Below are 14,945 nucleotides of genomic sequence, written 5' to 3'. Positions count from 1 at the left end.
AGAGGTCAGATCAGGAAGTTGTCGGTTACATTGTTTCTTTATTTGATACATTCTAAATGACAGTGGTGCAGCATGACCAGCAGGGGGTGTGAGCGAGCAAGTAAAGCAGCGTCCGTAGTATACATATATACTGTCGTGTGACTGCGGCCATGAACATTCACATTGGGAACCCGAATCCGTCGTCCGGGATGTCACATTTCAGGGACTAATCACAGGGAGAAGGAAGATCCCTAATTATTAGATGTGGCCTTTATTAAGGGCAACTGTGGTCATGGGCCACTGGGTCCAACCTGCGAGCTCTGCAGCTGCCGGACACGAGGGGAGGTGAATCCAGAGGACGCTTATAGGCTGAGGAGATCCCGAGATGTGGAGGATCACAAGAAGATCCTGGAGCTTTGGGGGAGGCCGATATTTGGATCTAATGCCCTTTGGTTATGTAGATTCCCCCGCGGCCCCAAGACCCTCGTGTGGCCCTTATCTGGGGCAGTGTTTGCTCCCGGCTTCTTCCTCAGTCCGCACCTCTTGTCCTGGTCGGGGTCAATAACTTCATGGATCCGGTCCTATGGGAGCGACGCTCTGCACAGTCGGGACCCTCACTGCAGCCATTGTTACAGTTCACCCTGAAGACCCCGCGTTACATGTCGCATTCCCACCAATTGATGGAGAAGGGCTTCCTGACCACGTTGGTGCCGCAGTGAACCTCCCCCAGGTATTGATGGTATGTGGCAAAATCATCAAGGAAGGTGCAGCGCAGTCCCAGGGGCTCCAGCAAGGACCGCACCTTCTCCTCCAGGCAGCAGGAGCCAGAGATTTGGGGGCCAAATGGTTTCGGGATTCCCAGATACTTTCCCAGGACGAGCATGTTCACCTGGATAGAAGAGAACGGTCAGACGCTCCCACACAAGCTAATGAGCCGGAGGACACACATGCTCAGTCACCACCTGATGAGCAGAGTGCTGGTGGGGACACATGCTCAGTCACCTCCACCTGATAAGCCGAGTGCTGGAGGACACACTCTCAGTCACCTCCACCTGATGAGCAGACTGCTGGAGGACACACATGCTCGGTCACCTTCACCTGATGAGCAGAGTGCTGGAGGACACACACGCTCAGTCACCTCCACCTGATGAGCAGACTGCTGGAGGACACACACGCTCGGTCACCTCCACCTGATGAGCAGAGTGCAGGAGGACACACACGCTCAGTCACCAACTCCATGTAATGAGCCAAGTGCCAGAGGGGACACACGCTCAGTCACCTCCACCTGATGAGCCGAGTGCCGGAGGACAAACACGCTCGGTCACCTTCACCTGATGAGCAGACTGCTGGAGGACACACACGCTCAGTCACCTCCACCTGATTAGCCGAGTGCTGGTGGACACACGCTCAGTCACCTCCACCTGATGAGCATAGTGCTGGTGGACACGCGCTCAGTCACCACCACCTAATGAGCCAAGTGCTGGAGGACACACACGCTCAGTCACCACCACCTGATGAGCAGAGTGCTGGAGGACACACATGCTCTGTCACCACCTGATGAGCAGAGTGCTGGAGGACACACACGCTCGGTCACCTTCACCTGATGAGCAGAGTGCTGGAGGACACACACGCTCAGTCACCACCTGATGAGCCGAGTGCTGGCATCAGATACTTGGGGGCACCTGTATGTAGAGGGGCATCTCCTGGATGTCTCACCATGTTGGGGAAGAAGGACTCGGCGCACTCCATGGAGGAGTCGCACTTGTAGAGCATGGGGATGTCTATGATGTCGTCTTCGGAGACGCCCAGCTCCTTTTTCATGATCTTCCTGTTCAGGTCGATACTTTCCTGGAGGAGACGACACAGAAGAATCGACAACTGTGCGTCAACCTCGGGTGACTGGGGTGAGGGTCCCCATGGATTGTGGCTGGGAATCCCCGCGGGTTGTGGATGAGGGTCCCCATGGATTGTGGCTGGGGCCTATGGATTGTGGCTGGGGGTCCCCGCGGGTTGTGGCTGGGGCCTATGGGTTGTGGATGAGGGTCCCCATGGATTGTGGCTGGGGGTCCCCGCGGGTTGTGGCTGGGGCCTATGGGTTGTGGATGAGGGTCCCCATGGATTGTGGCTGGGGGTCCCCGCGGGTTGTGGATGAGGGTCCCCATGGATTGGCTGGGGGTCCCTCGGGTTGTGGCTGGGGCTTATGGGTTGTGGATGAGGCTCCCCATGGATTGTGGCTGGGGGTCCCCGCGGGTTGTGGATGAGGGTCCCCATGGATTGTGGCTGGGGGTCCCTGCGGGTTGTGGCTGGGGCTTATGGGTTGTGGATGAGGGTCCCCATGGATTGTGGCTGGGGGTCCCCGCGGGTTACCTGGCAGGTCTCTGATGACTGCTTCAGGGTTTCATCTGCCAAGATGTCGTCTATGGTGTATTCTGTGGTCCCCAATCCTGAGAGAAGCAGATATCGTCAGACTCCAGGGGTCCCAACATCTGATGTTGGAGTCTACAGACCCCCGGGGGCTGCACCCACCTTCAAACATGACGGCACCCCCGTGCCCTTCCTTCTGCTTCTGTGTAAGGACCTGCAGACAGGAGCGGGGACTCGCCAGGAGCAGCCGGAACCCCTGAGAACAACATGGAGCGTCACCGTGTGAGGCGGGGGGCTGCACACAGGGTGGTGAGCGCCCCCTCAGGAGGGTATCGTACATGTGCCAGCGCTTACCTTCCTGTCCGGCGCCGGCACGAAACTCATGAACTCGTCAATATGTCCGACATAAAGCCACGTAGAGAAGAGGAAGACGGGGGGCTGCACCTGCTGAGCCCCCAGAAAGTCGCGCACCACCTGGCTCATCCGCATGTTACCCCTGCAGATAACAGAGAGTAAAGCCGGGAGCAGACAGGATGGGTATCACAGAAGAGGATTAGATACACAGCTCAGCAGACAGTATCACACAGGAGAGGATTAGATACACGGCTCAGCAGTCAGTATCACAGGAGAGGATTAGATACACGGCTCAGCAGTCAGTATCACAGGAGAGGATTAGATACACGGCTCAGCAGTCAGTATCACAGGAGAGGATTAGATACACGGCTCAGCAGTCAGTATCACAGGAGAGGATTAGATACACGGCTCAGCAGTCAGTATCACAGGAGAGGATTAGATACACGGCTCAGCAGTCAGTATCACAGGAGAGGATTAGATACACGGCTCAGCAGTCAGTATCACACAGGATAGGATTAGATACACGGCTCAGCAGTCAGTATCACACAGGAGAGAATTAGATACACGGCTCAGCAGTCAGTATCACACAGGAGAGGATTAGATACACGGCTCGGCAGTCAGTATCACACAGGAGAGGATTAGATACACGGCTCGGCAGTCAGTATCACACAGGAAAGGATTAGATACACGGCTCGGCAGACAGTATCACACAGGAGAGGATTAGATACACGGCTCAGCAGTCAGTATCACACAGGAGAGGATTAGATACACGGCTCAGCAGACAGTATCACACAGGAGAGGATTAGATACACGGCTCAGCAGACAGTATCACACAGGAGAGGATTAGATACACGGCTCAGCAGACAGTATCACACAGGAGAGGATTAGATACACGGCTCAGCAGACAGTATCACACAGGAGAGGATTAGATACACGGCTCAGCAGTCGGTATCACACAGGAGAGGATTAGATACACGGCTCAGCAGTCGGTATCACACAGGAGAGGATTAGATACACGGCTCAGCAGTCGGTATCACACAGGAGAGGATTAGATACACGGCTCAGCAGACAGTATCACACAGGAGAGGATTAGATACACGGCTCAGCAGACAGTATCACACAGGAGAGGATTAGATACACGGCTCAGCAGACAGTATCACACAGGAGAGGATTAGATACACGGCTCAGCAGACAGTATCACACAGGAGAGGATTAGATACACGGCTCAGCAGACAGTATCACACAGGAGGATTAGATACACGGCTCAGCAGTCGGTATCACACATGAGAGGATTAGATACACGGCTCAGCAGTCAGTATCACACAGGAGAGGATTAGATTCACGGCTCAGCAGACAGTATCACACAGGATATGATTAGATACACGGCTCAGCAGACAGTATCACACAGGATAGGATTAGATACACGGCTCAGCAGTCAGTATCACACAGGATAAGATTAGATACACGGCTCAGCAGTCAGTATCACACAGGAGAGAATTAGATACACGGCTCAGCAGACAGTATCACACAGGAGAGGATTAGATACACGGCTCAGCAGACAGTATCACACAGGAGAGGATTAGATACACGGCTCAGCAGTCAGTATCACACAGGAGAGGATTAGATACACGGCTCAGCAGACAGTATCACACAGGAGAGGATTAGATACACGGCTCAGCAGTCAGTATCACACAGGAGAGGATTAGATACACGGCTCACCAGTCGGTATCACACATGAGAGGATTAGATACACGGCTCAGCAGTCAGTATCACACAGGAGAGGATTAGATACACGGCTCAGCAGACAGTATCACACAGGAGATGATTAGATACACAGCTCAGCAGACAGTATCACACAGGAGAGGATTAGATACACGGCTCAGCAGTCAGTATCACACAGGAGAGAATTAGATACACGGCTCAGCAGTCAGTATCACACAGGAGAGGATTAGATACACGGCTCAGCAGTATCACACAGGAGAGGATTAGATACACGGCTCAGCAGTCAGTATCACACAGGAGAGGATTAGATACACGGCTCAGCAGTCAGTATCACACAGGAGAGGATTAGATACACGGCTCAGCAGTATCACACAGGAGAGGATTAGATACACGGCTCAGCAGTCGGTATCACACATGAGAGGATTAGATACACGGCTCAGCAGTCAGTATCACACAGGAGAGGATTAGATACACGGCTCAGCAGTCAGTATCACACAGGAGAGGATTAGATACACGGCTCAGCAGTCAGTATCACACGGGAGGATTAGATACACGGCTCAGCAGACAGTATCACACAGGAGAGGATTAGATACACGGCTCAGCAGTCAGTATCACACAGGAGAGGATTAGATACACGGCTCAGCAGTCAGTATCACACAGGAGAGGATTAGATACACGGCTCAGCAGTATCAAACAGGAGAGGATTAGATACACGGCTCAGCAGTCAGTATCACACAGGGGAGGATTAGATACACGGCTCAGCAGTCAGTATCACACAGGGGAGGATTAGATACACGGCTCAGCAGACAGTATCACACAGGAGAGGATTAGATACACGGCTCAGCAGTCAGTATCACACAGGAGAGGATTAGATACACGGCTCAGCAGACAGTATCACACAGGAGAGGATTAGATACACGGCTCAGCAGTCACTATCACACAGGAGAGGATTAGATACACGCCTCAGCAGACAGTATCACACAGGAGAGGATTAGATACACGGCTCAGCAGACAGTATCACACAGGAGAGGATTAGATACACGGCTCAGCAGTCACTATCACACAGGAGAGGATTAGATACACGGCTCAGCAGACAGTATCACACAGGAGAGGATTAGATACACGGCTCAGCAGACAGTATCACACAGGAGAGGATTAGATACACGGCTCAGCAGTCAGTATCACACAGGAGAGGATTAGATACACGGCTCAGCAGTCGGTATCACACATGAGAGGATTAGATACACGGCTCAGCAGTCAGTATCACACAGGAGAGGATTAGATACACGGCTCAGCAGACAGTATCACACAGGAGAGGATTAGATACACGGCTCAGCAGTCAGTATCACACAGGAGAGAATTAGATACACGGCTCAGCAGTCAGTATCACACAGGAGAGTATTAGATACACGGCTCAGCAGTCAGTATCACACAGGGGAGGATTAGATACACGGCTCAGCAGACAGTATCACACAGGAGAGGATTAGATACACGGCTCAGCAGTCAGTATCACACAGGAGAGGATTAGATACACGGCTCAGCAGTCAGTATCACACAGGAGAGGATTAGATACACGGCTCAGCAGTCAGTATCACACAGGAGAGGATTAGATACACGGCTCAGCAGTATCACACAGGAGAGGATTAGATACACGGCTCAGCAGTCAGTATCACACAGGGGAGGATTAGATACACGGCTCAGCAGACAGTATCACACAGGAGAGGATTAGATACACGGCTCAGCAGACAGTATCACACAGGAGAGGATTAGATACACGGCTCAGCAGTCACTATCACACAGGAGAGGATTAGATACACGGCTCAGCAGACAGTATCACACAGGAGAGGATTAGATACACGGCTCAGCAGACAGTATCACACAGGAGAGGATTAGATACACGGCTCAGCAGTCACTATCACACAGGAGAGGATTAGATACACGGCTCAGCAGACAGTATCACACAGGAGAGGATTAGATACACGGCTCAGCAGACAGTATCACACAGGAGAGGATTAGATACACGGCTCAGCAGTCAGTATCACACAGGAGAGGATTAGATACACGGCTCAGCAGTCGGTATCACACATGAGAGGATTAGATACACGGCTCAGCAGTCAGTATCACACAGGAGAGGATTAGATACACGGCTCAGCAGACAGTATCACACAGGAGAGGATTAGATACACGGCTCAGCAGTCAGTATCACACAGGAGAGAATTAGATACACGGCTCAGCAGTCAGTATCACACAGGAGAGTATTAGATACACGGCTCAGCAGTCAGTATCACACAGGGGAGGATTAGATACACGGCTCAGCAGACAGTATCACACAGGAGAGGATTAGATACACGGCTCAGCAGTCAGTATCACACAGGAGAGGATTAGATACACGGCTCAGCAGTCAGTATCACACAGGAGAGGATTAGATACACGGCTCAGCAGTATCACACAGGAGAGGATTAGATACACGGCTCAGCAGTCAGTATCACACAGGGGAGGATTAGATACACGGCTCAGCAGACAGTATCACTCAGGGGAGGATTAGATACACGGCTCAGCAGTCAGTATCACACAGGAGAGGATTAGATACACGGCTCAGCAGTATCACACAGGAGAGGATTAGATACACGGCTCAGCAGTCAGTATCACACAGGGGAGGATTAGATACACGGCTCAGCAGACAGTATCACACAGGAGAGGATTAGATACACGGCTCAGCAGACAGTATCACACAGGAGAGGATTAGATACACGGCTCAGCAGTCACTATCACACAGGAGAGGATTAGATACACGGCTCAGCAGACAGTATCACACAGGAGAGGATTAGATACACGGCTCAGCAGACAGTATCACACAGGAGAGGATTAGATACACGGCTCAGCAGTCACTATCACACAGGAGAGGATTAGATACACGGCTCAGCAGACAGTATCACACAGGAGAGGATTAGATACACGGCTCAGCAGACAGTATCACACAGGAGAGGATTAGATACACGGCTCAGCAGTCAGTATCACACAGGAGAGGATTAGATACACGGCTCAGCAGTCGGTATCACACATGAGAGGATTAGATACACGGCTCAGCAGTCAGTATCACACAGGAGAGGATTAGATACACGGCTCAGCAGACAGTATCACACAGGAGAGGATTAGATACACGGCTCAGCAGTCAGTATCACACAGGAGAGAATTAGATACACGGCTCAGCAGTCAGTATCACACAGGAGAGTATTAGATACACGGCTCAGCAGTCAGTATCACACAGGGGAGGATTAGATACACGGCTCAGCAGACAGTATCACACAGGAGAGGATTAGATACACGGCTCAGCAGTCAGTATCACACAGGAGAGGATTAGATACACGGCTCAGCAGTCAGTATCACACAGGAGAGGATTAGATACACGGCTCAGCAGTATCACACAGGAGAGGATTAGATACACGGCTCAGCAGTCAGTATCACACAGGGGAGGATTAGATACACGGCTCAGCAGACAGTATCACTCAGGGGAGGATTAGATACACGGCTCAGCAGTCAGTATCACACAGGAGAGGATTAGATACACGGCTCAGCAGTATCACACAGGAGAGGATTAGATACACGGCTCAGCAGTCAGTATCACACAGGGGAGGATTAGATACACGGCTCAGCAGACAGTATCACACAGGAGAGGATTAGATACACGGCTCAGCAGACAGTATCACACAGGAGAGGATTAGATACACGGCTCAGCAGTCACTATCACACAGGAGAGGATTAGATACACGGCTCAGCAGACAGTATCACACAGGAGAGGATTAGATACACGGCTCAGCAGACAGTATCACACAGGAGAGGATTAGATACACGGCTCAGCAGTCACTATCACACAGGAGAGGATTAGATACACGGCTCAGCAGACAGTATCACACAGGAGAGGATTAGATACACGGCTCAGCAGACAGTATCACACAGGAGAGGATTAGATACACGGCTCAGCAGTCAGTATCACACAGGAGAGGATTAGATACACGGCTCAGCAGTCGGTATCACACATGAGAGGATTAGATACACGGCTCAGCAGTCAGTATCACACAGGAGAGGATTAGATACACGGCTCAGCAGACAGTATCACACAGGAGAGGATTAGATACACGGCTCAGCAGTCAGTATCACACAGGAGAGAATTAGATACACGGCTCAGCAGTCAGTATCACACAGGAGAGTATTAGATACACGGCTCAGCAGTCAGTATCACACAGGGGAGGATTAGATACACGGCTCAGCAGACAGTATCACACAGGAGAGGATTAGATACACGGCTCAGCAGTCAGTATCACACAGGAGAGGATTAGATACACGGCTCAGCAGTCAGTATCACACAGGAGAGGATTAGATACACGGCTCAGCAGTATCACACAGGAGAGGATTAGATACACGGCTCAGCAGTCAGTATCACACAGGGGAGGATTAGATACACGGCTCAGCAGACAGTATCACACAGGAGAGGATTAGATACACGGCTCAGCAGACAGTATCACACAGGAGAGGATTAGATACACGGCTCAGCAGTCACTATCACACAGGAGAGGATTAGATACACGGCTCAGCAGACAGTATCACACAGGAGAGGATTAGATACACGGCTCAGCAGACAGTATCACACAGGAGAGGATTAGATACACGGCTCAGCAGTCACTATCACACAGGAGAGGATTAGATACACGGCTCAGCAGACAGTATCACACAGGAGAGGATTAGATACACGGCTCAGCAGACAGTATCACACAGGAGAGGATTAGATACACGGCTCAGCAGTCAGTATCACACAGGAGAGGATTAGATACACGGCTCAGCAGTCGGTATCACACATGAGAGGATTAGATACACGGCTCAGCAGTCAGTATCACACAGGAGAGGATTAGATACACGGCTCAGCAGACAGTATCACACAGGAGAGGATTAGATACACGGCTCAGCAGTCAGTATCACACAGGAGAGAATTAGATACACGGCTCAGCAGTCAGTATCACACAGGAGAGTATTAGATACACGGCTCAGCAGTCAGTATCACACAGGGGAGGATTAGATACACGGCTCAGCAGACAGTATCACACAGGAGAGGATTAGATACACGGCTCAGCAGTCAGTATCACACAGGAGAGGATTAGATACACGGCTCAGCAGTCAGTATCACACAGGAGAGGATTAGATACACGGCTCAGCAGTATCACACAGGAGAGGATTAGATACACGGCTCAGCAGTCAGTATCACACAGGGGAGGATTAGATACACGGCTCAGCAGACAGTATCACTCAGGGGAGGATTAGATACACGGCTCAGCAGTCAGTATCACACAGGAGAGGATTAGATACACGGCTCAGCAGTATCACACAGGAGAGGATTAGATACACGGCTCAGCAGTCAGTATCACACAGGGGAGGATTAGATACACGGCTCAGCAGACAGTATCACACAGGAGAGGATTAGATACACGGCTCAGCAGACAGTATCACACAGGAGAGGATTAGATACACGGCTCAGCAGTCACTATCACACAGGAGAGGATTAGATACACGGCTCAGCAGACAGTATCACACAGGAGAGGATTAGATACACGGCTCAGCAGACAGTATCACACAGGAGAGGATTAGATACACGGCTCAGCAGTCACTATCACACAGGAGAGGATTAGATACACGGCTCAGCAGACAGTATCACACAGGAGAGGATTAGATACACGGCTCAGCAGACAGTATCACACAGGAGAGGATTAGATACACGGCTCAGCAGTCAGTATCACACAGGAGAGGATTAGATACACGGCTCAGCAGTCGGTATCACACATGAGAGGATTAGATACACGGCTCAGCAGTCAGTATCACACAGGAGAGGATTAGATACACGGCTCAGCAGACAGTATCACACAGGAGAGGATTAGATACACGGCTCAGCAGTCAGTATCACACAGGAGAGAATTAGATACACGGCTCAGCAGTCAGTATCACACAGGAGAGTATTAGATACACGGCTCAGCAGTCAGTATCACACAGGGGAGGATTAGATACACGGCTCAGCAGACAGTATCACACAGGAGAGGATTAGATACACGGCTCAGCAGTCAGTATCACACAGGAGAGGATTAGATACACGGCTCAGCAGTCAGTATCACACAGGAGAGGATTAGATACACGGCTCAGCAGTATCACACAGGAGAGGATTAGATACACGGCTCAGCAGTCAGTATCACACAGGGGAGGATTAGATACACGGCTCAGCAGACAGTATCACACAGGAGAGGATTAGATACACGGCTCAGCAGACAGTATCACACAGGAGAGGATTAGATACACGGCTCAGCAGTCACTATCACACAGGAGAGGATTAGATACACGGCTCAGCAGACAGTATCACACAGGAGAGGATTAGATACACGGCTCAGCAGACAGTATCACACAGGAGAGGATTAGATACACGGCTCAGCAGTCACTATCACACAGGAGAGGATTAGATACACGGCTCAGCAGACAGTATCACACAGGAGAGGATTAGATACACGGCTCAGCAGACAGTATCACACAGGAGAGGATTAGATACACGGCTCAGCAGTCAGTATCACACAGGAGAGGATTAGATACACGGCTCAGCAGTCGGTATCACACATGAGAGGATTAGATACACGGCTCAGCAGTCAGTATCACACAGGAGAGGATTAGATACACGGCTCAGCAGACAGTATCACACAGGAGAGGATTAGATACACGGCTCAGCAGTCAGTATCACACAGGAGAGAATTAGATACACGGCTCAGCAGTCAGTATCACACAGGAGAGTATTAGATACACGGCTCAGCAGTCAGTATCACACAGGGGAGGATTAGATACACGGCTCAGCAGACAGTATCACACAGGAGAGGATTAGATACACGGCTCAGCAGTCAGTATCACACAGGAGAGGATTAGATACACGGCTCAGCAGTCAGTATCACACAGGAGAGGATTAGATACACGGCTCAGCAGTATCACACAGGAGAGGATTAGATACACGGCTCAGCAGTCAGTATCACACAGGGGAGGATTAGATACACGGCTCAGCAGACAGTATCACTCAGGGGAGGATTAGATACACGGCTCAGCAGTCAGTATCACACAGGAGAGGATTAGATACACGGCTCAGCAGTATCACACAGGAGAGGATTAGATACACGGCTCAGCAGTCAGTATCACACAGGGGAGGATTAGATACACGGCTCAGCAGACAGTATCACACAGGAGAGGATTAGATACACGGCTCAGCAGACAGTATCACACAGGAGAGGATTAGATACACGGCTCAGCAGTCACTATCACACAGGAGAGGATTAGATACACGGCTCAGCAGACAGTATCACACAGGAGAGGATTAGATACACGGCTCAGCAGACAGTATCACACAGGAGAGGATTAGATACACGGCTCAGCAGTCACTATCACACAGGAGAGGATTAGATACACGGCTCAGCAGACAGTATCACACAGGAGAGGATTAGATACACGGCTCAGCAGACAGTATCACACAGGAGAGGATTAGATACACGGCTCAGCAGTCAGTATCACACAGGAGAGGATTAGATACACGGCTCAGCAGTCGGTATCACACATGAGAGGATTAGATACACGGCTCAGCAGTCAGTATCACACAGGAGAGGATTAGATACACGGCTCAGCAGACAGTATCACACAGGAGAGGATTAGATACACGGCTCAGCAGTCAGTATCACACAGGAGAGAATTAGATACACGGCTCAGCAGTCAGTATCACACAGGAGAGTATTAGATACACGGCTCAGCAGTCAGTATCACACAGGGGAGGATTAGATACACGGCTCAGCAGACAGTATCACACAGGAGAGGATTAGATACACGGCTCAGCAGTCAGTATCACACAGGAGAGGATTAGATACACGGCTCAGCAGTCAGTATCACACAGGAGAGGATTAGATACACGGCTCAGCAGTATCACACAGGAGAGGATTAGATACACGGCTCAGCAGTCAGTATCACACAGGGGAGGATTAGATACACGGCTCAGCAGACAGTATCACTCAGGGGAGGATTAGATACACGGCTCAGCAGTCGGTATCACACTCGGTGGCATGTATTACATGTGTAGACTGTCTCCGATCAGGATCCTGCCCAGCGGGTAGCTCTTCCCTCCCGCGGTCACCGGCGGACTGACTTCCAGATTTCCAAAGGAATCCAGGGTGTTCACGGTGTTGCGGTTTCCCGGCTCCCGCGTCACGTATCCAAAGTCCGGGCCCTGAGAAATTAAGAAAACGTAAAATCACAACGTGCCAGATATAGAAGCATCAGCGGAGCCTGGAAGGAGCCGTCCAGCAGCACAGAGTGTTTCAGCAGAGGGTAATACACAGCAATATATTCACTGTATACGGCACCGACCAGAACTTCTGACACCGGGAAATTCTTCAGTCCTCGATTCCTCGGTGAATCCAAAACAACAGGAAAACGCTTGTGAGGAGCCTCAGTGTATCCGAACTCCATCTCATCCTGCAAGACACGTCATCAGAGACTGTGACAACTGTATCTAATCCTCTCCTGTGTGATACTGTCTGCTGAGCCGTGTATCTAATCCTCTCCTGTGTGATACTGTCTGCTGAGCCGTGTATCTAATCCCCTCCTGTGTGATACTGACTGCTGAGCCGTGTATCTAATCCTCTCCTGTGTGATACTGACTGCTGAGCCGTGTATCTAATCCTCTCCTGTGTGATACTGACTGCTGAGCCGTGTATCTAATCCCCTCCTGTGTGATACTGACTGCTGAGCCGTGTATCTAATACTCTCCTGTGTGATACTGACTGCTGAGCCGTGTATCTAATCCTGTCCTGTGTGATACTGTCTGCTGAGCCGTGTATCTAATCCTGTCCTGTGTGATACTGTCTGCTGAGCCGTGTGTCTAATCCTCTCCTGTGTGATACTGACTGCTGAGCCGTGTATCTAATCCTCTCCTGTGTGATACTGACTGCTGAGCCGTGTGTCTAATCCTCTCCTGTGTGATACTGTCTGCTGAGCCGTGTATCTAATCCTCTCCTGTGTGATACTGACTACTGAGCCGTGTATCTAATCCTCTCCTGTGTGATACTGACTGCTGAGCCGTGTATCTAATCCTCTCCTGTGTGATACTGTCTGCTGAGCCGTGTGTCTAATCCTCTCCTGTGTGATACTGTCTGCTGAGCCGTGTATCTAATCCCCTCCTGTGTGATACTGACTGCTGAGCCGTGTATCTAATCCTCTCCTGTGTGATACTGTCTGCTGAGCCGTGTATCTAATCCTCTCCTGTGTGATACTGACTGCTGAGCCGTGTATCTAATCCTCTCCTGTGTGATACTGACTGCTGAGCCGTGTATCTAATCCTCTCCTGTGTGATACTGACTGCTGAGCCGTGTATCTAATCCTCTCCTGTGTGATACTGACTGCTGAGCCGTGTATCTAATCCTCTCCTGTGTGATACTGTCTGCTGAGCCGTGTATCTAATCCTCTCCTGTGTGATACTGACTACTGAGCCGTGTATCTAATCCTCTCCTGTGTGATACTGACTGCTGAGTCGTGTATCTAATCCTCTCCTGTGTGATACTGACTGCTGAGCCGTGTATCTAAGCCTCTCCTGTGTGATACTGACTGCTGCGCCGTGTATCTAATCCTCCTGTGTGATACTGACTGCTGAGCCGTGTATCTAAGCCTCTCCTGTATGATACTGACTGCTGAGACGTGTATCTGATCCTCTCCTGTGTGATACTGACTGCTGAGCTGTGTATCTGATCCTCTCCTGTGTGATACTGACTGCTGAGCCGTGTATCTAATCCTCGCCTGTGTGATACTGACTGCTGATCCATGTATCTAATCCTACCAGTGTGATACTGACTGCTGAGCCGTGTATCTAATCCTCTTCTGTGTGATACTGACTGCTGAGCCATGTATCTAATCCTCTCCTGTGTGATACTGACTGCTGAGCCGTGTATCTAATCCTATCCTGTGTGATACTGACTGCTGAGCCGTGTATCTAATCCTATCCTGTGTGATACTGACTGCTGAGCTGTGTATCTAATCCTACCAGAGTGATACTGACTGCTGAGCCGTGTATCTAATCCTCTCCTGTGTGATACTGACTGCTGAGCCGTGTATCTAATCCTCTCCTGTGTGATACTGACTGCTGAGCTGTGTATCTAATCCTACCAGAGTGATACTGACTGCTGAGCCATGTATCTAATCCTACCAGTGTGATACTGACGCAGGGTGATAAGGGAGGGAGTAGCTCAGCAGACAGTATCAGTGGATTGTCAGCTCCTCGCCCCGGTACCCCCGTATCTCACCTGTATCCACTGGTCCCCGCGGTTCTCGCTGTACGTCACCTTGGTCAGGGGGCAGCGCGTCTTCTCCACAAAGTCTGACAGAAGTTTTATAAACCCTGAGTTTGTTTTCACACTGGAAAAAAAGATAATAAAAAAAAATAAGAGAAAGAATGAGGTAGTGCTGACATATACCGCAGA

The 14,945-nt window shown here is 50.6% G+C and overlaps 1 protein-coding gene across 2 annotated transcripts in view; it reads right to left on the bottom strand.

Moving 5' to 3' along the window:
• Positions 1 to 18: 18 nt before the first annotated feature.
• The window catches only part of LOC138651100 (protein-arginine deiminase type-1-like), a 49,972-nt gene continuing 35,045 nt past the window's right edge, over positions 19 to 14,945 (bottom strand). For both annotated transcript variants that reach the window (XM_069741092.1, XM_069741093.1), the window contains exons 9-16: positions 14,769 to 14,880; positions 12,841 to 12,948; positions 12,546 to 12,700; positions 2,698 to 2,839; positions 2,506 to 2,599; positions 2,347 to 2,423; positions 1,696 to 1,827; positions 19 to 868 (exon numbers count right to left, since the gene is read on the bottom strand). In XM_069741092.1, coding sequence (XP_069597193.1) covers positions 635 to 868; positions 1,696 to 1,827; positions 2,347 to 2,423; positions 2,506 to 2,599; positions 2,698 to 2,839; positions 12,546 to 12,700; positions 12,841 to 12,948; positions 14,769 to 14,880 — 1,054 coding nt within the window. In that variant the 3' untranslated portion in view covers positions 19 to 634. The remainder of the gene's footprint in view (positions 869 to 1,695; positions 1,828 to 2,346; positions 2,424 to 2,505; positions 2,600 to 2,697; positions 2,840 to 12,545; positions 12,701 to 12,840; positions 12,949 to 14,768; positions 14,881 to 14,945) is intronic.

The sequence above is a fragment of the Ranitomeya imitator genome, chromosome 10 (assembly GCF_032444005.1).
Source record: "Ranitomeya imitator isolate aRanImi1 chromosome 10, aRanImi1.pri, whole genome shotgun sequence".
Lineage (NCBI taxonomy): Eukaryota > Metazoa > Chordata > Amphibia > Anura > Dendrobatidae > Ranitomeya > Ranitomeya imitator.
The sequence above is the reverse complement of the archived record's forward strand: the minus strand, read 5'-3'. Positions and strand labels throughout refer to the sequence as shown.